Below are 24,674 nucleotides of genomic sequence, written 5' to 3' on the forward strand. Positions count from 1 at the left end.
GCCCAGGGCTCTGCCAGCAAGTGTTCTCCTGCTTGCTGGCTTACCTGATAAAAGGCAGCGACAGAGCAGCTACACATTAATAACTCACTGCAGACCTACAGAGGCACACACGGACCATTTTACCCACATTCCGCTTTAAATCGATATCCCAAATTCCTTCATGTAATGTTATGTAGCACAGACATTGGACTATGTAGCACCTGGTGGCTCAGGTGTACCGTCAAGTTAAAGAATATTTTAGTATTTCAGTGGGGCCTTTTCAAATTAACAAGTGCCCACATATACCCAGTAAGGGGCTTTGCTTTACAATTGTGAATTTTGAAAGCTACCTAGGAACACGAGGGATAAATCTAACGGTTCACTGCAAGTTACATCCATCAGGATGGATGGGTATTGCTAAAAATTTTTGCAAATTTCACAATTACATAGGTGTGACGTACTTAAAACATTTGGGATCTTTCTCTCAAATTTAATTAAGAGCAGCAAACTGTCAACTACAGCTAAAATCTACCCCCGGGCAGTTTTTATTCCTCCAAACTTTGAAAATATTGTAATATATTCTGCATATGCCAAGAAATCCTCCTATTTGTCATATTCGCAGTCTGGAAAAACTTGATATTGTGTGCAGAGCAGCAGTCACATGGAGGCCATTGATTACATTGCTATTTCAAACAGTTGTCATACATAACTTCTGCATAGTTCTCTTAATGTTCAACATAAATTGAAAAGCATTTATTACAATCAAACTGTGTTCATTCCTTTCATGACTGTTTGGTTTCATGACATTCCTCAGAGAAATGAATGCTGTGAGGTGTTTCCCCGAAGAAAATAATACAATTCAAAACAGAGCAAATTAACATTTTAAACAGTTTCACTGTTACAGTAGATTGTTACTTTCCCTACCACTTCCAAGTAGTTCTGTATTTAAAATTCAGAGTGAGTTCACATCTATCACTCTAACAAAAATAGTTTTTTAATCAAAATAAGTAACTATAGTAACTACGAATAGGAATGACTTTTTTTTTTCTTTGCATCTAGCCTGATCAAAATGACCAGAACATTTTGGAGGCAAAAATAGATTGCGAATAACTATGACACATGCATGAGAAAGCAATCTGCTAGTTGTGTGTAGAGGTCAAAAGACTGTACCAGTGAAACCAGAATTTTTTTTTTACAACTGTTTCCTTACTAATACAGTTTTTGAGGGGCAATTCTTGACCATTTATGAGGGTCTGAAACTGTAAATAATGAGCAGAAATGCTTATAATGCAACAAACCTAACAATTTATGAAACCAAGTAAGTATTAGCAGACAAGTGCAAATCATAGACACTTGCAGTATTTGCTCATCTACAACAGGTTCCAGTTCCAGAGCAGTGGTTTAATGCCATCTGCCAGACACTTTACTTACCTTATATGATTTTTCTCGAAATGACAAATTACATTTTGTGAAGTTTGTCTGTGACAAGGAAACTAGGATGAACAGCTGCATTAGCAGTGATCACTTTACAGCTGGTAGCACTAATTTACACTTTGAGTCTTTTATTAATAATCTTACTTGACTCTCTGAAAATGGCTTGGTAATAAATAGTACATTTTTGTGTTATGAGACAAATCAAAAACACAGACTTTAAATATGATATTTTTTCCATTGCTGAGAGCAGAAGAAGAGACTACGGCGTCACTCAAATTCTTGGCATAGATATGCTGTACAGCTTTAGGCTACAGGGATGTGGTCCAGCTTACATTATAAACTTATAAAATGTTCAATAAATACAGTCATTCCCCATTTTTGCAAGTTAAATATAAAAATGCCAGATGTAGTAAAGTATCACGTTTGTGTCAATCTGACATTCAAGGCCAGATGGGGCATGAGTAACGTCTGTTTTTACACACAGCAGCATTAGCACCACTACAAATATTTCCCACAGTGTGCTGAATCAGTCCCCACACACTCTTTTCAAAGTATCCACCTGTGTGGACTCAATCACTTGTTCACGCACTTTCCATTTTGACTCATCACGCTACAGCGCTGAAACACATCGGCGTATTTTCCACTGTTGCTTCTTCCACCTACAGTATATTCCCATTGAACTATATATGAGAAAAAACCACCCGCAGCTTAAATAATTCAGGCCTTGTCATGATGAATCATTGATGTAAAAGGGAACCTACACGTGTGTTGGCATACTAACCGATACAGGATGGAAGCGGCTTGTCCCAGACACGTCTGTCTCCACTAAGACAGGTCAGTGTACTGCTGCCGTGGAGACTGTATCCAGGGTTGCACGAGTACAGGACAAACGTGTTGGCGTAATGACCGTCATCCTGGATCTTGTAGCCATAGCTCGGGATACCCGGTTCCTCACAGCGCACCAGGTCGAAGCCTAGACAGAAAGATGTAGATACATACAGATTGGCTCATGCAGCAAAAGTCCATTGCAAAACGGAAGGGGGGGGATTCAGCTGTGAAACAGAGGACAGAGGGTCATTTTACTCCTCTCCTGGACCCCACTACTTTCTGCAAAAGTTTTGAGCTTGAACATGTTGCTAATGCTGAATGTGACAACTGGATATTTCTAGAGTCTACTCATGTGCCTGATTCTATAAATCTTTTAAAATGTTTGGGCTCCCGTCTTTTCTGTAGGATATAATGACAGTCGCAATGGTGTCGAGATGCACCAGTGCCGGAATTTATGGACTGAAAATGCAGTTTCTGTATGAAACTGTAGAAACACATCAAATGATGATTTCACAGCCCACACAAACACAAATGCAATTTCTCTGCCTTTTGAAGATAACAAAGAATAGGAAACCGTCCCACCCCTAACACGGATGGATAAACAAAGACAAAACAATGTCACCGCCATATTTTCTTTTCCTCAGGTCAGCCTCTTATGAACAGATTGATCCTGCCTCAGATCAGAGGCGTCTCTGCTGCCCTCTAATAGACAATAAACACCAAACACAATCTATTCTTTCTCACAAAGGTTCAGCTCCATATTCAATATGTTGGTTGTCTTGTGATACAACAGCTTCCTGAAAACATAGTGTGGTCACTTTGTAACTAACTATAGGCTATTTATTTATCATGCTGGAACAACATATGCAGTATATGTGCTGTAATACCTACTGCACATACTAAATAAATCACATGATTTAAAGAAAGAGCATTTTATGTAATCCAAATAAATTATATATAATTCAAATCTTCCATGATTATTTCCTGTTTTACCATTGAAAGAATAAAACCATTCTTTTATTACGACAATTGCCGCCAATCCTCTTGGATGCTGCCATTTTATAAATATGCAAAACAATCTGTTACCTTTTATTTTTGGACACCATCAGGACACATGATGAAAATGCACTTGCTGCCCAAATGCAATACATCCTCCATTAAGGCACTGAATAATAACAGTTATTACACCACCAGCAACTTTTTCAAATTAACTTGTGAGATGTGTCTCCAGCTGTCAATCCCTGCATCTATTTCAGTAAAACTGATTCATGTCACCTCCGTCAAGCTTTCCCGTTAATGCTTTGAGCAGATGCCGCGCGAATTCTTATCACTCTAATAAAATAGCCTGTATCATTGTGCATTACTCATTCCCTGACCCTGCTTAAGAAGCTGCTGCTGCTGCTTCTTTTGATCAGAAGCATCTCACTGCTTCACTTGTTTAAAGCGCCTATCAGTCTCTCTTATCCATCCATCAGCTCGTCTATTGTAGCAGAACTCAGAAGAAAGTGTCACGTTCTACAGTCAAACGACTCAGATTGACGGCTGTCTAATGGGTTTAACTGACACGCAGATCATCCATCTAGTGTCTGAGCGCCATTAAACTAGATACATTTATTCATTTGTCCCTTTGTCCAGCCTCCCTCTCGCCCTACACGTGTCACTTTCTCACCTTCTTTTAACGACTTGCAGATAAATGCTCCTCTAATAGCCACTTTGACTTACACAGCAGCTGGTCGTTTCTTCTTAACAGACTCTCTTCAAACATATTGAGATGTGTGTGTGTGTGTGTGTGTGTGAGAGAGAGAGAGAGAGAGAGAGAGAGAGAGAGAGAGAGAGATAGAGTCTGTTTCAGCCATTAATATCATTAATATCCTTGTGTTTTTTTTTTTTAGTTTGCTGGGTAATTGCTGTGTAAACTCCTGTTGCATTGAGATCAACTGAAACTGTTTGTAGAAAATAATTGTTACTGTTGTTAATAAACTCCTATTAGCATTTGGAAATGAGATAAAAATGTTTGTATTGCTGTTCATCCAATATCCCTAGTTCTACAGTATATTCAATTGAAATGCATTCAAAAGCAACCAAGAATCACTTTAGTCGTGGGGTTAATTAAGGGTTAAACCACAATGTCATTGCAACATAATTAGCACCATTTTGATTTTCAAATAAAAGCATTTCATTACATTGGAATGTTTGGAATGGAATTAATTCTGGTTAAGCAGCTATAGGTTTAGACAGCTTGGAGATGCTTGCTTCATTCCTCTTCCCCCCACCCCCCTCTCTCATTCTCTGTAGTCCTAGCCTGGTTGTGCAAATGTTTCTTTCTGTTAAAAGGGTGTTTTTTTTCCTTTACACCATCACATATACTTGCTCAAGTGGAATTGTCGGGCCTTGACATGACTGTGCCATTTTTGGTACTAAATAAATACAATTGAATATAATTGAATGAGAAACTCAAACCTTAAGAGATTTTAATATTTTTGTGCAGCAAATATTACAAAGACTCATATGCCAGAGTTTTGAAATTAGGATTAAATAATAATAATCAAAAAAAGGAAACTCAATTGTTGCACAGTTTCAAACACCCTGTGGAAAAAATAGGATTGTTGGATTGCCGGATAAGGCCCAATCATTTGAGTGGCATGTCAATTCTGCCAGATTCCCAGAAGAAAAAAATTTATTTTGTCTCTCCGGGGCATCTGCACCCGCTCAATTTCCACTGATACAGGTGTGGAGGAAGAAGACCAACACTGGCTTCTGAAGCCATTTTCACTTTGACCTGGCATCGTGTGCAGCTACGAGAGGGGAGGACTGCAGGGGGTCTCCTCCGATCTGAAGCTGGAGTGGCCGTTATCGTAAACCTTGCTCAATGTGGATGTGTCACACACTCAAAATCCATTTCAAAAACTAGCTCAATGAGTCAGACTCAATGTGAGAATGGTGTTACCTGCAAGTTTTATTTTGACTACTCAAAATCAGTTCTTGTAAGTTGTATTAATTGAAATGTAAACAATATACTCATTTTAGATTTTCCTCCGGGATTAAGTATTTCTATTCTATTCTATTCTATTCTATTCTATTCTAAATAAAACATTCAGCTGCAGGTAATAGTGCAGATGACAGATCAAGGCAGACCATTGTTTCTTTGCATTTTTGCACATTTCTTCTTTAATGAAATAAAAATAAAATAAAACACCTGCAGCTCATGCTGTGTTCAGAAATCACCCACCTTTGGATTACTTTACCAGAGCAAATATTTATCAGTTACTTGACTTTGGACTACAACATACACTGGGAATAAATTGTTTATATAGGAAAAATATACTTAAAAATGAATATGAATTTCAAAATGGCACGATTTTAATTATGGAAGAGATGTGTGATTAATCAAAAAAGAAAGTGCAGTTCACTAAACATTGCTTCAAAGTAGCGGTGTGCTCCAGAGCTAATTAACATTTTTATTTTAAAATCTTATTTGTTGTGCAGAGGAAGGGTCCTCATCTAATCATAGCTGATACGCAGAATGACGGCAAGCCTTTATTTCACTACTTTAAGATCATTCACACGTCTATACCGCCGGTAACAGCTGCCATGCAAGTTGCTTCCACACAGTTAAGGGCAACTTGGGGTTCAGTATCTGAGTCAAAGACATTTCAACTCCTGTTTCAGGGTGAGATTGGGGATTATACTGCCAGTGTTGTTCCTGGAAGACCTCCTGCTGGGCAACAGCCTCTCCAATGAGCCACTGAAGGAAACTGATTAGAGAATCACTCAACATTTGACTCACATCAAGTGATGAATGAACAAAACATGTTTATAACTAAAGACTTGGGTAACACATTTTACATTTCATGGGCTCTTTAAATGCTTTTAATTGATAACTTACTTGTGTACGCAAGGCGAAAACCTGGATTGGTTCCTGACGCGTTGCTGTTAAACTCCAGCCACAGGTGATTGGACGTACTATTGATGACATGACCCATCATGCCCTCACGCGTAAAGTTGCCTAGGAGACGGGATGAAATGTTCTCCCCGTCATACACCTGTCGATCAAAACAGAGGAAAGCGGTTTCAGAGCATGAATAAAAACATGAGTTAGAAGAGTCTGTGTCATAAATAACAAGAGTGTCACTGGACATGGGCGCCACGGTGCACTGCTGACCTTGTTAGAAAAGAAAACATCCAAGGACAGAGAATAATTAGTTTTCGTTTGCTTCAGTGAGGACTTCTCAAAGCATCTAGCATGTTGTATGATAGTTGCGAGGTTCACATGTGAAAGGTTTGGTGGGTGGGCTGGCAGGTGTGCGGGTTCATGGTGGAATGATGAATATAAATTTGTAAGCTCACATGAAACATTGCCAGAATCAAATGCAGCAGATGAAGAACATTGTGAATCACCTCAGTTGGTAATGGTTGCCAGTTTCAAAATAATAGTGATTACCTAATTACATCAGAGAATTTTATCCAGAGAGGATGGTGGTATTGCCATCTGTGGTCAGAGCTCCAAATTAGTGTGTATCTTTCGAAAACAACAATATATTCATGTTGCAGAAAAAGAGTAACAAGAAATAAATGCTGGAAAAGAAACCACCTCAAAAAGCTTCAAGCACTGGAATCTCACCATGTAAACACATCTATTGGATTAGATGGGCCCTATCTGATTAGAATTATCATTCAGTTGGAGGTGGTGTTACTCTGTTAATGACCTGAACAAACAGGCCCAGTGTTTTTAAAGGAACGGTGGTCAATGCTACTCTCAAACACATTATCGTCTCTTGCTGAGCTGCTTTACCAGGGAAAAGGTTTCTTTGGTGTTGCATTTCAAAAAGAAACACAAAAACAAAAATGAGACACAACCAGCTTAAATACCCTGCTAACAAGCCCACCTTTAATAATGGTGGGCTCGGGGATAAAGCTGGATGTGGGATCTTGTACGCCTGTCACAAATGGCCAACGTCACAGTGCAGTCTGATGTCTCAATTGGAATTAATTCAATGAGGTGGCCAAAAAATGATCATGTCAATGTGGTTGAGTCCAAAACAACAGGTGTTAGTAAGTGTGTGATATGGTCATTTCATTCTATATATGAGGAATATAAACAAAACAAAAATAGGATTTTTTTATATATATAATGCACTAAAATGTATGCTAGTATAACAAAAACATTCCCTTTTTATTTTTTTCCATCAGCAAACATGAATTAGGTAAACCATTGTCACTCAAAAAAGCACAAACAAGGCACAGCACAACTGGAGGCCTTTTTCTTTTTTTCTTTCAAGCGAGGACTGTGACATGATCAGATATGTTGGGCCAAATCCTGACTGCCCGAAAGATCTTTCCAACTTGGCAAAACAACAAAGTTGAAGAGAGTTTCCAGTAAGGGGATTGAGTCAGTGACACGCTGGGTATTTACCCACCGAATGCCCACTCAATACCAATCTCCAAAACTGAACACAATTGTGTTACAACCTCAGTGAGTAGCTTTGATACGACAGTGAATTATCCAGACAGATGCACCAAAGCAAACTGTAGTTGTGTCAAGTGAAAATGCTGTATTTATGGTTATCTTGGCTGAAGTGGATTGATTTTAGTCAAAGAAGACATTGCAATATAAAAAGCATGCAGGCGGTGTACAGATTCGGACATTAGAAAGCACAAGAGGAGGGCTAAATTTATATTGATCACTTTTTCAACTCGACTGCAACTTTTCGAGCTCACATGACGTGGCAGGGATTTGATTCTAAGAAACTTTGGGATACTATCGCACAGCTGGGATGTAAATGTGCACTGTTCATGCTTGAATTGCTGTGCTTATATCTGGCAGTGGTGACACTTCCACAGATTGGGGGTGACAGGTCTGCAGGTGGCAGGAATGCCAACGAAAATGGGCTCTAAGGTGGTGTACTGTTCTATCTATTCAGGTATTGCCAGTCAGTGGAGACACCTCAGCTGGCCATGGACATGCAGGAGCAGTATATTGGCCCCTGTAGCTGTGATGGAAAGCATACATAACGGGAAGGACACGGTGGGATGGTATCTTAGTAACAGTAGCATTGCTGCGCTAAATGTCATTTTACTTCCCATGTTCCTCCCCTCGGTGTACCCCAATTTTGTAGATTGCTTTCTCATTTTGGTTTATGCTTGGTTTCTCTCTCTCTCTCTCTCTCTCTCTCTCTCTCTCTCTCTCTCTCTCTCTCTCTCTCTCTCTCTGTGTTTCAGTAAAACTCTGTATGGTTAATGAAATGCCCTGCAGCTCATAAATCAACATGTCACCATCTGCCACCCCTCCTCTTTCTGCCTGATACTCTCCTTTTTCTCTCTCTCTCTCTCTCTCTCTCTCTCTCTCTCTCTCTCTCTCTCTCTCTCTCTCTCTCTCTCTCTCTCTCTCTCTCTCTCTCTCTCTCTCTCTCTCTCTCTCTCTCTCTCTCTCTCTCTCTCTCTCTCTCTCTCTCTCTCTCTCTCTCTCTCCCCTCCTCTGGAGCATGGTCTCATACCACCTCTATTTCACAACAAATCCTGCACACGCTTACTTTGTCTCAGTCTCAGTCTTTTTTCCCTTCTGGAATGAAGTGAATTTGGGTAAATTCGGTCAAGCATTGCATTGGGTGACAATTCGAGACTGAACATAGTAAGCCCTTCCTTTGACAGCACCAGGACAAAAACAACGTAGCCAAAGCTAGAGAAACAGCAATGAGCTGGTTCATATGTTACAGGAGATTTTAGCCTCAAGCTGGCTGGAGTGTCAAACAAATGCTTTGTGTTCAAAGTGTTCAGCGGCAGTACCAGGATTTAGCTTCATTACTATTAGCCTGGGGAGTGGCATGTTAATTGCTTGGATAAGTGGCACTTCAGGGCTTTCTTTTCAGTTCATTTTACTTTGCACTATGCTTTCTGCTAATTTTTGGGGGGAAAACGATAATTAACATACGTGTCGAGAATTACTAGATCACACTTACAAGATTAGATTTTCGTTTTTATACCAACACACAAGATATTTCCATCGAGTCAAGCATCAACTATATTTTAAAGAACTGCTACTTTTCACATTGCTAATTTTCAACTGTCTATATCTTTTAAAATGATAGATGTCCAGATAAATGATAACTTTTTTGGACAATCTTCATGGAGACAGAGGCCCAACACCAATGTTCAGTACTTTATTTATGTCCATTTTAGTCAAAAAGAAAAAAAAAATGTTGAGTTTATCTAAATGGTTAGATAAGACTTTATTTCAATCATTTTAACTGTAATTGTCACTTCTTAAGCAGTATTGGAATAAACTGTGCACATCAGCTTTTATGCACGAGTCAATTTTGTGATTCTAGCTGTCTTCAACCATTTCAGCTGTTCATTGGCTAAGTTAATATTTATTGTGTTCATGGTCAGCCATATACTAAATGGTAATTATATTGTATGTATAGTCTATTTTCTTATTGCGACTGTTGTGTGAGGAAGATGAAGAGGAAGAAAAACATTGATGACTTAGTGATTCATGTAGCACTAAAGTCAAAACCATTAAAAACATTTGTCTTTGTTTTTTAATTGAAATATTTCGGGGCTGGTTGACACTACATGGTGATGATACACGTACAGTATCACCATTTTTTATAACCAGCATCGGTGGATCTCAACATTTACATTAACAGACTGCGTCAAATTTGATTGCGAGATAATTACATCTGTGTAAATCAAACTTCCCTGGATGTTGTCATCAAGCAGAATAGTTTGTCTTGCTCTATTAGACTTGAACATAATGATAGGAAGAAGAAGTGGATACATGGTTTTGGGATGACGCTCATTGGTGTTTAAGACTAGCAGTGCAATACAAACTGCGTCATTACTTATTATAATTTTACAATACACACCAATCTTTTGCCAGTAGCTACCAGAGTAAAGAACAGACATTTCTGACAGCTAAAGATAGTCTTTAATCGAAAACTCTATTTGTTGTGATCAATTGAGCATCCCACGCGTCGGAATTGAAACTGCAAACGCACAATGATCGCACACCCTATGGTGTCTGTGTCATTCATGCAATCAGACTCCGGGACTGTAGTTAGTTATTGATTGCTTTGTTTGAATCCCATTTGTTCTATTGTCCTGTAAAAACATTGTGATATTTACTTATTTATGTGCTCATATTAGTGCTTTGTTCTATTGTTAACTTTGGAAACAGAATTGATTTGTCACATTGAATGCCTCATGAAGAACACAATCTGGAAAACAGTGAACTTGCTCTTCAGGCCTTCAGTTGAATCCAACAATTATGCGTGCCTGCGTGGGGGCATATTTTCCTCTTTGTGGGGGGGTCAAAAAATGGGCAGCAAAGACCTGCGGGAACTGACTTACCTGATGGGGCAAAAATGCAAACACACACAACTTTTGTTAGCAGTCTTGGGCCTGATCACGCATAACACTGATACAGCTTGAGGAGACTGATCTATTTACTGGGTGCACCAAGGGTTGTGTTTGACAGGCAAACCAACATGTACTAACCATTTAGCGAGTTTGCATCAGTGAATATGCCATATTGTGCATTTCCACAAGTACAAGCTAAATAGGGAGGAGTTTATGCTACAAGATCAATGCGCCACACAAATAACAATGCCTGAGGAACATTCTATCATTAATTGCAGAATAGAGTGCTGTTGTTATTGCGGTGACGCCTCAGCTGGATCCTCATCATTTCACTTGAGCATTTCATTCATCTTCTACACTGCTTCATTCAACTTAGCTGACAATGGGTGAAGCACCCTCAACAGGCCACCATCACGAGCAGACAGATTGCACACACATTCACACCTACTGGCAATTCAGAATCACATTCTTTTCTTCAATCCTATTAGGTTTTGCCAATCTTTTCCTAATTTTTGTTTTTTTTCCCAAAGCTCTGGTGACAGATCATAGCCCATATTGCATTGCTTTCAGCTAAAATCTTTTTTTTTGACCAGTAATTCTGAAATATGTTCTGTTAACTTCCTCTACAAACACTTCTTGCTCAATTTTGTCACATTTTATTTTGTGCTTGTGAGTATGTGTGTGTGTGTGTGTGTGTGTGTGCATAGTATACTGAAAAATTAGTCTGTTGAAAGCTTTGAAAAACTTTCTCCATGGTTCTTGCTTCACACACATTACAGTGTGATACAATGGAGCACATTAAAGCATGTTTGTCATATTGGTGTCCCTTTACTTTCGCTCAGGGATTTTTTTTATTTTTTTTATCTTTTTTTAATACCAATTCCACTGGGAACCTTTCCAGCTTTCACAATGACATTAAGCCTCTCTAAAAGTCAGGGAGAATCCTACTAATACAATCTAACCACAGAAATACTCAGCCAGTGCTTTTGGCGTAAGACTGATAATACACTCTAACCACACACTGGCTTAAACATGCCCTCAGGCCTCGTACCACTAAGAGACATTGTGAACGGAAGTGGTTTTAGTTGATGTCTGTTGGACAGCATCAAGAATGTAAAATGGTTTCCACAGCTGTTTTTAACTGCTATTTCGACGAGCGCAGAAAAAAAGTCTTGTGGGCTTCATAAACGTCTGTAATCATGTCCGCCAAGAACGTAATAAAATCATCAACATATATTTGTTTGTCTGTCTTTATGACTGTTAGCAAGATTACATCAAAACTACGCCACAGATTTTGAGGAAATCTTCACCACAGATAGACTTGGGGCCATGGAAGATTCCACAAAGTTTTGGAGGTGATCCGGAAACATTTTGGCAGACGTCGGAAACCTCTGATTGCGCTTGTTGTTATTGTGGTTCAGACGTACAACACTTTTGACTTTATAATGTTTATACACTTTAGTTAACACATGCACATGATTAAACTGTATGAGGGCAGCAGCAGAGTACTGAGAGCCATGATAACATAGTTCAAAATCCACTGACACAAAAAGACAGATTTCTGAGTCTTTCTTCCACAGAGAACACGATGACACTCCATAGTACATCCATACAATAGGCACAATAATAATACAAATGCAGGGGATTGATTAGAGAGTAAACAGAGGCAGAATTGATCCTTTTGTGCTCCTGCTTCCAAAGTGTTCATTCAGCTTGGACAGCCAGTACAGCAGGAGCACCCTCAGCACTAATAGGGGACATGGTTAATAACCCCCTGCAGGAATGTTATTGTTTCTTACAATAATGTTTAACACCTCCAACAGGTAGGGCCAACCTTGATAATGGAATTTAACAACATGCCAGGTGAGCCAAAAAATTCAAAGCTCCTGATGTTGTCCATGTCCTTTCTCCCGCCCTGCTCTTACAAAGCCCATATAATTAAGAGAAAGACATTCTGAAACATCCTAATTAGACCAGGAATGCATGACTGAGACAAAAGAACAGGATTTAAGGATTACATTGAGAAGCCTTGAATTCCACAGGAGAACATATGAATTTCTATTTGAAGAAACTATTTGTACTGGTGCTAAAAACTTCCTCTCTTCAAGTCAATCGTTTGGGGGCAGTGGTTCCCTATCACCTAGGGCACAGGGGGGCGCGCTTGACAACAAACTCAGGTGGTTGGTTTCATGTTGACACAATATTGCAGTATGTTCTTGATTATGCTGGCATCGGCAATTAGATTCCCGTCTTGTTTCCATGCATAGCTGCATGATCTGAAATCAGCCTAACATATAATATTTTCTACATGCACGTACACGTGCATACAAAGTATATGTGCAGCTTTGCATACAGACAGCTTCGGTAATATAGTTCTGTCCTGTGAATGTGTGTGTGTGTGTGTGTGTGTGTGTGTGTGTGTGTGTGTGTGTGTGTGTGTGTGTGTGTGTGTGTGTGTGTGTGTGTGTGTGTGTGTGTGTGTGTGTGTGTGTGTGTGTGTGCGTGTAGGGAATCTTCAAATAATTTATGCATTTATGGATTTTCCACCTGATTGGAGAAAGCTTGTCATGTTTGCACATACGGTATGTGTGACGGTGTGTGTGCAGCCATACCTTGAGATAGTCTCCGTCTTGCAAAGAAAAGCTCTCAGCATTCAGCCTGATTCCTTTGCCCTTTTCAGTGGTGATGCGGTAGATGCACTCGTGGTTGTTATCATAGTTGGAGGGGAAATTCGGAGAAAGGAGAACGCCTTCTGGACCTAGTGAGGAGGCTCCACACTCGGCTAGAGCAAGAGAGTGAAGGGGAAAGGGAAAGCATGAATCAAAATAACAGCAATTATCTGTGAGCTGTCCAGATTTCTATGCTGTCCTGTTTAGTATAAAAAGAAAAGCCAGAAAACTCACAATTCTACATGTAAAGGGCATTACGGCAAATTGAGTATGATATAAATAATACCTGCAATCACAATGGCAAATTTTGCCGAAAAGTGCATATCTTCGGTGGGATACAATTGTGCAAAAAGTTAAGAATGAATAGGAGTAAAGCACATATAAAAGCAAAGCAATTAAACATAAACTCCAAAAGATTGAACAAAGGGCAAAAAGAAAACCACTGCATAAAAGCAGGTCTGGATTCGTCCATTAGAAGAGGTGTTTCATAGAAATTATACCGAATTATCTAGCAGGTGCAGTGCCTATCAAAGTTTAGGAAATTAAAATAAATGGTACTTTGTGCAAATAGAGTTTTGACATATTTAAATGGAGGGAGGAGAAAATAAGAGAGCTGAGCAAGCTTTTAACTCCCACTGAGGAGGACCACCACTGCTTGGAAAGATGGAGGAAATCGAAATAATGAGACAGACAAAAGTAGTGAGGAACAACACGAAGCACACTGACAAATAGGGTGTTTATCAGCTCTGAACAAATATAACATTTCAAATAACTTTTTGGGGAAGTGCCCTGCAGTTTTGATCGCTGATAGCTGGGAGAGGAGACTTACATAGAATCTATGGGATATTTTCTTTAAAAAAATAAATTATTTGATATAGTAAAAACATCTTAATGGGGTGGGGGTGACAGAAGAGAGGATTGTGGAAGAAGAACAAAATGAAGAGAGAGAGCTGAAGGAGAAAGAAAGAGGAAAAGATAGCCGATGAATCGAGACAAAAAAGAGCCTTTTGAAAATGCGTGGAAAGAAATTAAAAAAGGGAAAATTGGGAGTGACAAAAGACAGTTTTAACACTTTTCATATAGCAGCTAATGCTCTAATTATCTACCCAAGGACTGTCTAAATACTGAGGGGGAGGAGAAGTAGAGAGAGAGAGTTAAAAAGAGGGACACTTGGAAATAAAAAAGAAGAGAGAGATGAACCGAGTGCATGCTGCCAGCTGCTGTTCCTCAGTTCCCTCTTAGTCAGGCCTGATCTCTTGACAGATAGTGCTATTATAGCATTTTCAGTCTGCTTTATCTGAGGGTTGAAAATTACCAGCAGCCACTAGTCAGATGCTCATAAATTACCAGCAGAATCCAAGGAAACACTGATACGCATAAAATACCAGCAAATTACAACCTGCTAACAGCCAAATCCTTGCAAATAAAACCAACAGTCAACTGGTCAAATAACAGTAAATTACCACTGTGTTCGCAATAAAATACTGACGACTTACAACCAGAAAAATGCTGAGACTTTGCCTCGCCCAGACTTATGAAGTTAATTCGAAACTTTTATTTCCCCATCTACTCGTTATTCTCAGGAAGATATCATCTCTTCAATGCTGTAAATCTCCTTGTTGAAAAACGGAGCTTGTTAAAATGTTACTTGAGAAAACATATTAGCAAAGCTGCCTGATAAAAAAACAACTTCGAGGAAAAGTCTTGAGGTGCTATATGGTACTGTTATCAGTCTGACTGAGGGATTGATTTTCTTACCTATGCATCGTGGTAGGGGGTTGCTCCAGACTCGCCTGCCTCCTCCCAGACATGTGATTTTGCTGTCCCCCTCAAGTCGGTAGCCGTGGAAACAGGAGAATGCCAGCGAGTCACCAACTCTGAATTGAAACCCCATCCGTCTGCTGAACGCTGGTACACCGGGGTCCTCACAGGGCTCCAGGTCATATTCTATACAAGCAGGAAGGGCAGACAAGAGCTGATGTAAAACTTAAAAGAATCATTGTTTTAGATTGTATTAGCTATACAAACTTTATATCTGAACATTTGACATTTGATAATTTGTAGTGGTAGAGATATATACATCAAACTTGGGCTTGGGAATCATTCTTAATATTTTAGAATAGATGAACTAAATAAGATTAGCCAAGTAGAAAAAGTTATCTCTTCAAAGTGAATATATATACTGTATATATATTTTAATTATGAATTCAGTTGTAATCCTGTAATCTTGTGAGCTCATTATGGAGAAACTAATAAAAATTAATGCCAAGGGCTATTTTTGTTAAACATTGTTGGGTTCCATGTAAAAGACATACTGAAAACATAAACATGTCGCCTGTGGGCTAAAGCCAGCCTGTGAAATGGTTCAATCCAGCCTATGGGAAAACTGCACAGTGTAAAAATAACAACAAAAAAAATACAATAAAAGTAGGTCTTCCTGTTTTATTCACTGTGGGTTGCAGAGTTTTATTGATGTATCAATCACAATCCTTCACTGATACCCAGAACTGAAAAGCAGAGCCCAATGATGCGCCTACAATGGATGCTAAAAACTGAAGAAACCTTGTGTCCTGACAAGTGACAGACTACAGTTTTGTATGTGAAAAAAATCTTAGTTCATTCAAAAAATATTTGGTTAAAATTGCTTAAAATATCAACACTTTCAGAAAGCATTTCTATTTCTTAGTGCTGATATTATTATTATTATTATTGTTATATCATTATATCATTATTATTATTATTAGTTTTCTGTTTATTCTTTTAATTAATATATATATATATATATATATATATATATATATATATTTTTTTTTTTTTTTTATTATTTTTTTTTTATTTTTATTTTTTTTTATTTTTTATTTTTTTTTTTTTAATAAATTTTTTTAAAATCTGATTCACTGTTCAATAGACTGGACCTAACAACAGGACTTAGGCCTATGTTAAACAATACAGGAGGGTTGAGCATTGACGTAACAAGTTCAACTTGGGGTTTGCGTGTACCTGAGAATGTGATGTTGAATCCCTCATAACTCATGGAAAAATCTGATATAAATCGTAGCTGAGCGCTGAAATTTCCAAAAAGTCCAGCTTTAACACTAGGAGGCAGCACAGAGCCGGTGAGTCGAGCTACTGGGACCTGGAAATTAGCATCTTCAGTGATGGACAGGTAGTCATGGTTCTCCTCAAGATGGAACGTGTGGAAAATCAGATGGACTCCTGGATAAGCAGAAGGGAGGATGGATCAATAGATCAATAGACGGATGATGGACAGATTAATGCATGAATATGTGAGAGAGAGAGAGAGAGAGAGAGAGAGAGAGAGAGAGAGAGAGAGAGAGAGAGAGAGAGAGAGAGAGAGAGAGAGAGAGAGGGGCAGGCAACAGTTCAGCAAATAATGGAAATCACAGATGTATACATATACAAAAGGACTGCAAAATTCTAAACAATCTAAATGTGGATCTTTTGAGTGATACCACAAGGAACAAATCTGATCAGTCCTCAAATTCATTCTGCATCACGTGTTAGGCATAAAAAACTACCACAGATCGTGACAAAACCAGGAAGCTCCCGCAGTGATCTGATCGTAACATCACTGAGTCTCAGCAGGATTCCCTGAGGAGACAGAAGACTACTATGGCTGTGGCTAGAGCCTTCAGAACAGTGCTTCTTTACCCAGGTCCCTGATGTTTCTCTGTTTCCATTTGAATCCGGTATGACAGAGCAGTGACACATAAAACATGCCGAGTTGTCAGGACCAGGCCTGAGAAACACTAGCCCTGTGAATCGGGACAAGCCGACGGCCAAGTACTATGACAAGGTGTGCTAGGGTTGCTTCAGTCAGTCAAGTTATAACGCCTTTCAAAAAGTAAGCAAATTAAATTGTAACAAGTGCCACATAATGAGAGGTGGAACATTTCAGCAACAATTCCTAAGTAAATATGTTTGCTTTATGTAACTGTGTGTTCATACCTTTCCCATGAGAGACTTCTATAGTCCAGGTGCAGTTTAGAGAGTTGGGGTAGAAGTCAGGAAAGCCAGGAGATAGAATAGTCCCACTTTTGCCATAAACATATCCTCCACAAAGAGCTGTAGGACAAAAAAAAAAAAACAGACAGACAAGGTTGTAAAAGAGGACACAGTGATTTTTTTCCCCTCTTAAATCATTGTACAAAACAGACTCAATGTACCTTTCCTGTTTTATGGAATGTCTCAGAATCTTGTGAAATAGTGAAATGTCTCTAGTAGCTCATTATTTTGGATTTCCTTGCTCTCAAATTCAACTATTTGATGAATATATGTAAATAAATAAAAGGTAAAGTCGTATGTATACACAGCTTTATATATGTAATGCCTTTATATTAATTTATTATTGTCACATGATTGAATTCTTCTTTGATCTATGTAAATATAGATGTAAAATAACTACTTTATTTAATAAACTATTTGATAGTATAGTACATGTTAAATGTAAAATTTTGCCAGACATTGTTGCTTTTGAAGGAAAGATAGCGCTTCCTTCCTGAAGCAGAAATGGGTAAATGCTGCTTTTGTGCTGACAGAAAGAAACGGCAGGTAGAAATGGTCCCAAATTATAAACAAAAAGAAACAGAGCAGTCAGAATGTGACAGACAAAGAGAGAGTGGCTGGAAGTGGGAATTCAGTGTGTGTGTGACCACACACCTAACCTGCACAAGGAACCGAACCACTGATATGGAACAGGACAAATTCATTTGGGATAGAGCAGAATGGAAAACACTACAGTAGCGTAATAGGGAATAAAAAGAGGCTTGCAGTGCATTAGAGACTGCTGAGCGAAGATAATATATTGACTCCCTGTTTCTCTCTGACTGTGCTGCCATCCTTTTCCATTCTTTTCAGCTCAATTCAGCTAAATGTAATTCAATTAAAGGACTTCAAGGTGTTTGACTGGCATGATAATAAAAAGGAGTCTCATTCTTAGCCATGAAATAAACAGATCCCAGTCTATGAACTAAATCTTTGACAACAATGGTTTTCTTCCCTGTTATTGTCAACCAAGTTAAAGAATTATACATATATAAGTTCAGCAAACTCATATTTAACTTCTGAAATAAACTCTGTAATGACTCATTTGCATAAAGGAATATAAAATTGCATAGTTGTTTTTGCCTGATAAAGACGAGATGTTACATCTCACTGTACGTTATCATATTGCAACCCTTTTCACCTCCCGCTTCACCGTATCCCACATCGTATTTGAAAAGAGCCGAAGTTGTGTCGCTGTAATGAGAGCAACTGTCTCTTCGCTTTCTCTGACTTGCTGCCTTGTGTATGTTGTGGAAACCAATTCCAGTTTTCCCACCCTCTCATCAGGATTCAGCAAAACGAGGACGCCGTCTGACTAAATGACCCTGGTTGAGAGAGGCACGTGCAAATGTGGGTATGTTTCATGTCTGTCACAGTGGTGTGGATAATCTCTGGTATAGAATATAGAGGCGTATTCTTCATGGATGTGTGCGGGAAGACTGACGAGGACAAGCAATGACAAAGACTGCATATCCATTACAAACAAAAACTTGAGAAGCAGAATGACTGAAAAGGAAAAGTAAGCTGACATTTCAGAGACAAGAAAAGGTACAAATATAAAGGGAACGTATATAGAGCTATAACAGCAGACCCCGGCTATAATCATCCTCAATCTGACCTGCAACTTTTTTTTCCCCCCCGATCTTTAATTATCTTACTTTTGAAGGGGATAAACTGAAAGGTGATACTTTGACTTTGGTCACCTTTAACAAGTTATTGTCTTGGCACCAACTGCCATCTTCAAAATGTCACAGCGCCCCTTCAATATTCTCCGTGACACATAAAAAAGCAGGCAGAGTTCTGTATTATCTGTTTGGCAGTTTATCTGACCTGCAGGAATAAGACGGGACGTTGGGGTCCAACAGACGTTGCGGCATTACTGAGAGGGAATGATGTGTGTAATCCCTGTGGGACAACTACATGCCATTTTGGTTCTTGTTTTGTTTTACACACTGTATTGTAAAAATAAGGTATTATGGCGGCTGTGTAATGTTGTGTGCAGAAAATGTCAACTGTGCCTCTGAGAGTATCTAGTAAACAAGATTATTGTCATTAATGAACGCTTATATGTGTATGAGCGGCATTGAGTGTGGCTGTGGGAGTTCAGAGAGATGACTTCCTGTTCACTTCATTTCTGAACCAATGTTTGCAGGTTGTCTCGATGACTGCATTCGTCTCTGTTGTCGTTCCCTCACACAGGTGCCCTCAGGGTAATGGGTCAGTATGTTGACCAGCTCAAACCTAATAAGTATCTTAAATCACTCAAAATCAAATTTTACATGGGGGTGTGTTTTCTACTGCACACTGCTGACTGGCCCTTTTAGTTTGTCATCTCTTTTCTGTGGTTAACTCCTTACTACTCCTACTTTCCTGTAGGGAAGCCTGGCTGTAAAGCTAAAAGCCCATATTCTTTGGTTCTTGGAGCCATTTAGTCTGTGATGTATTGTATTGACATTTTAATTCTTTTTTCTGTTTTTTATTCACTCAGCTTTTTTTTCCCTCTCCACAGTGTCCTGTTCATGTTCACACTGCCTCACTGCACATTGTGAAGTGATGTAGAATAAGGGTCATCAACACGGGTATAGTTTAATTGGCTATTTGTGCTTAATATAGGAAAACCCATAATGCTATTTATAATGTTTCATCCCTCCAGCTCTTTATCATTTCATCTAACTCAGAATCAGGAGCTGGAGGAGCTGAAGTCCATCCCTGCAGATTATGAGGCGAAAAGCAGAGTATACCCAGGACAGGTGGCTCATCTATCACAGGGCGAACACAGCGAAAAGGACAGTCACCCAAACTCATATTCACACCTGCAGGTAATTTGGAGCTCAATTGCATGCCCGGATAAAACTCGGATGCACAGGGAAAACATGCAAAGTCTTAAAAGCCAGGCTTTCAAGCCTGAACTGGAAGTGGGGCGATTGTAGCTGTGAGGCCAGAACGCGAACAACTAAACGACAGTGTGCCAGATTGTCATATGGTCCAGTGGTCAACCTGAATATTGATGTTCCATAAACCACACCAAAAACAACAAATCCAAATGATGGCTCATACACAGTTACACAGTGAATTTCACATTTTTCCTGTTGGCCGCGGGTTCTCAGTTTCAGAATGCAGAGATGGCACAGTCATTGTTTTGGTCCTGCAGCCACACACGGACAAGAAGCTGCAGCGCGATTAGAGGCCACTCATATCTGCCCATTCTGATGTCTTGTGTGCATTTAGAGAAATTAGTGATTGTTCCGTCCATGCGTGTGGGTGTGCTGTATGGGCAGCCAGGAACCTCTTCTTTATAATACCAACCAAATTTACCCGCAGGAATGAATAAAGTAGCCGAGACATCTCCAAAATGGAGATATTACCTGGTCAATAAAAGGAACAAAGTAAAGTAATAGAGTAGGTGAGGGCATTAGTTGGCTGATTGATAGAAGTGACAGTCTTGTTAAAATGAGCTTGACACAGATTTCTTTTCCAATGGTCCTTCACAAAAGCAATCCATGACTTATTGCATTTGAGTCTTGGCTTACGTATCGTTTCGAAAAAGTGCCATTCTGAAATAATGTATCTTGTAATGTCTCAGCTGTCTGGTGAGATGGCATGCTTGGCTGAAAATTGAAAATGTCACACTGGTCGTTTAAAACTGCTTATGCTATACGGCTGATAGTGCGAGTGCTGACAGATTGCCTGGGTATGAACTCACTTTTAAGTTGAGACATCCTGGCTTTGGGTTTCAAATTGGATTTCTTTCAATCGACAGATCAAATCAGAAAGTGTGTTTTCATCTCCCATGATAGGTGGAGCTGTGTACAAATGCTGAATAAGAAGACATGCGAGTGGCCAGTGAGCATCTGTTTCAGCAGTGCCCGTTGACCTGTGTAATTTCTCTGAGGCTGAATGTCCAGCTTGAGTCACCGCAGCAGCGTGTGCTCTGGGATTCAATGTACAGTCAACACTTGTGCTGCCAGTTACGAATAGTGAAATGGAATAAGTGATGAAGCATAATAATATTCTTAATAACCTAATATATGAAGAAAGGAACTTACTTACGTGATGGGAACATCCTCCTCCACTGCTTTTCTCCTCGCCTCTAGTTCTGACAGACTGGCTCAGCTTCCTCGCCCTATCTACTCCACTTATGTGTTTTTACATTCCGAAGGAGGATGCGTGAATATTTCAGGCCTATTTCAAACTTGTTAGTGTGAAAAGGAAGTGGACTATAAAGCCTTCGAGCAGAAAATGTGCAATGATGAAGACGTATAGCTCATTGAAAAATGTGGGGAAACGACCATGATGCGGGGTGATTTTATTTATGGGCTGACTGAACATTATTTGGTATTCCCATCATATGAGATTACTTGACTGAAATGATTGTTTTTGATCCTTTTATAAAAAATACATTTAATATAAAAAATACTAGTCAACTCACCACACAGTATGACACAACACAGGCCTCCAACTTATCTCATGCATATTAAATAAACAGCTGGCAGGTGCAGGAGGCACCGTACTGAAAAGCACAGCGAGCATCATGCCGCCGCAGTGCTTGTCACTCTTTGCCAGATTTTGCCTGTTTACTGCAAACAATCCTAACAAATGAATATCACCAAAACCAACTACTTTGAAATAATTAAGTTTGATTTCGCTTGATCAAAATGGGGACATTCAAAATTCACTTTTACAGTGTTGGAACATTTATTTTTCATGACCTATTTTTTTAATAAAAGAGGGTGGCAAATGCAAAGCAAGGGGGCTTTGCTATTTGAACAGATTCAATGACTAAGCCTTTTATTTAATATGCAGGCTCTGCCATGTGTCCCTGTGGGCTTTCTTGGGGCTTGTGCATTTTGTTAAATGCTGACTCTAAATTGCCCGTAGATATGAGGGTCAGAGGTCACCCTGTGATAGACTGGAGACCTCTTTGGAGTGTACTGACCCAATAGCTGCTGGCAAAACTCCCACACTCCTGTGTGTGCATGGCTGAGCAACTTTATAGATGACTGAAAGATGGATGAATCAGAAGAAAAAAGCTGAATGACCGCAGCTTGTCCATAACACACTGTTGTATTTGCCAATGCTGTGTAATTTTTCATTCAATGATCAATTTTCAGCTCACAATCTGGGATGGATTAATTGAATATCACATTTATACATACAGTATGAATGAAATATGAGGATAGATATCTCAGGAGGTCCAAATTACCACAACAATAGGTTGTGGCTACTCTTTCTGAATGGCTGTGTGTAGTGGGATAAATAACAAAAAAAAAAAAAAAAAAAAAATATATATATATATATATATATATATATATATATATGTATATATATGAGCTTTATATTGTACATAATCAATCAAAGCAAAATGTGTTCAAGAATAAATTCAGATCAAACTCACTTCATCTCTCGGTATTTGAATCAGTACAGCTTTCGACTGTGTGTTTACAAATGTTGGTTCATTCTAAGCAACTCTGGGGTAAAATGGGGGGTTTAGATGCCTACACCAACATCCCGCGTCACTACGATATTTACATTGTCTTTCTTTCATATTCTCATGATGGCCACACGTTCCATGGCTTTCTGTGTGTGGGGAATGTGAAACAACATGTGACATTCACTCCAGCTGGTGAATATGTTACAGGCATATTTCGCAAGAATCCTCAAAGGGACGAAAGGGAAGAAAAACTGATTCTTACCATCGCAACTGGGAAGAGCGTGACTCCACTGGTGATTCTGCTCGCAAACAATTGGCTCCTGATCACTGAGTGTGTATCCTGGGTCACATGTAAATGAGACTCGAGATCCAATGGAAAAGAGGCTGCCATGGCGACGACCATTAACTGGGATACCAGGATCGAGACATGAGTCTGATTCCATTTTAACACCTGAAATCACATCACACAAGCACAACAGAGTCAAGAGGGTGAGCATGTGTGCCTTTGAGCAATTAAGTGTCTCTGCAAATATTTCTATTAATCAGTCCGTGAGCCTCACCTTCATATCTGATGCTGAAGCCTGCTGCAGAGCGGCTGTTGTCTGTGGTGAATAACAGGAACAGGAAGTGGGAGGTGGAAATGAGGAAATGAGGTGCTTGGGTGCCGTGGTATTCCCCGATCAGGGGAGAGGAGGCTGAGGGGCCATCCCTGATCTCCAGTGTGTCATAATTGACCTCAGTCTGGAACCTAAAGCAAGCAAAAGAGAACAGGCCCCATAAAATAAGATATATTCGTGTGAAAAGTATAATTTATGCATGACAATGTACTTAACTGACTCACGTAACAAATGTAACGGAAAGTTGTAAGACATGTTATAAAAGGTATTTTGCATGAACTTTTCAAAGATATAACATGTCGAAAGAGCACACACAAGTGAAATCAAGATGACCTTTGAACATTACAAATAGAACAGACAGTCCAGCAGACAAAGTGTAGATTTGACAAAAAATGTATTCTTCTGTTTGAGGAAATTCCTACAAGATGTTCCAGAGATGCTCCAGGGCATCATGGACAACTTAAAAAAAAAAAAAAATATATATATATATATATATATTGCTCCCAGCATACAACCAGACACAACAAATATTGAAATACAAGGCCTTTCAATATCTTTTATCAAAATGAAAAAGTCACTCGTGATTTATGCATGTCTGACTCGCCTATTGAATTCTGAAATATCTACTATGTTGTCTAACTCATAGAACACATGACTGACTTGTCATGCTCTTCTTACTCACTGTCCTCATGTTATGAACTCCCGTCTCTGAGTGGCTTGTTGAACAATCGAGCAATTACCCCAGATGTGGCTTTAGCACCCCAAGTTTATCGGACCATGACTGATACCGTTTAATGCTGCAAAGGGTGCTGATTCAAACACTTAGAATTGCATTATATTTTCACCAATTCAAACTTATGATTATATCAAGTCTATACAAAAATATACCCCCCCCACGTACACACACGCACACACACAAACATATGTTTTGGATTAAAAACACAAAGTGTGAATTCTAAATCCTTACATATAAATCTAATTGGGATACAATTCACAAAGATTATCTGTGGATTGTTACACGATCATATTTGTTGAGCTGAGCTACAGTGCCCCCTCTCTGCCTGAGCGTGTCAGAATGTGGGTGTGGCTTCCGGGCTGAAGGCAGCAGCTCGATCACATCAGTTGGAGGTGATCTGCTGATCAGAAATGTTTGGAGGCCTTCACTCAGAAGGCAGTGAGCAGTGAGCAGGAAGTCTGGACTGAAAGATTAAAAGGAAAAAGACTGCGAGAGGAATTCCTCGCATCAAAAAAAAAAAAAAGAAGGAGCCGATGAGCTTTGGTCATGTTGTACTT

General features: G+C 39.3%; 1 protein-coding gene across 1 annotated transcript in view; it reads right to left on the reverse strand.

The window, feature by feature from the left end:
* LOC308106645 (CUB and sushi domain-containing protein 1-like) overlaps positions 1-24,674 on the reverse strand; it is a gene marked incomplete at both ends in the record, with an annotated part of 411,609 nt that overhangs the window by 101,952 nt on the left and 284,983 nt on the right. Inside the window, 8 exons of the mRNA XM_080458503.1 lie at positions 2,195-2,386; positions 6,128-6,284; positions 13,212-13,381; positions 15,027-15,215; positions 16,269-16,484; positions 17,238-17,354; positions 23,027-23,215; positions 23,325-23,512. Coding sequence (XP_080314629.1) covers positions 2,195-2,386; positions 6,128-6,284; positions 13,212-13,381; positions 15,027-15,215; positions 16,269-16,484; positions 17,238-17,354; positions 23,027-23,215; positions 23,325-23,512 — 1,418 coding nt within the window. The remainder of the gene's footprint in view (positions 1-2,194; positions 2,387-6,127; positions 6,285-13,211; positions 13,382-15,026; positions 15,216-16,268; positions 16,485-17,237; positions 17,355-23,026; positions 23,216-23,324; positions 23,513-24,674) is intronic.

Source organism: Lipophrys pholis (genome assembly GCF_963383615.2).
Source record: "Lipophrys pholis genome assembly, chromosome: 2".
Lineage (NCBI taxonomy): Eukaryota > Metazoa > Chordata > Actinopteri > Blenniiformes > Blenniidae > Lipophrys > Lipophrys pholis.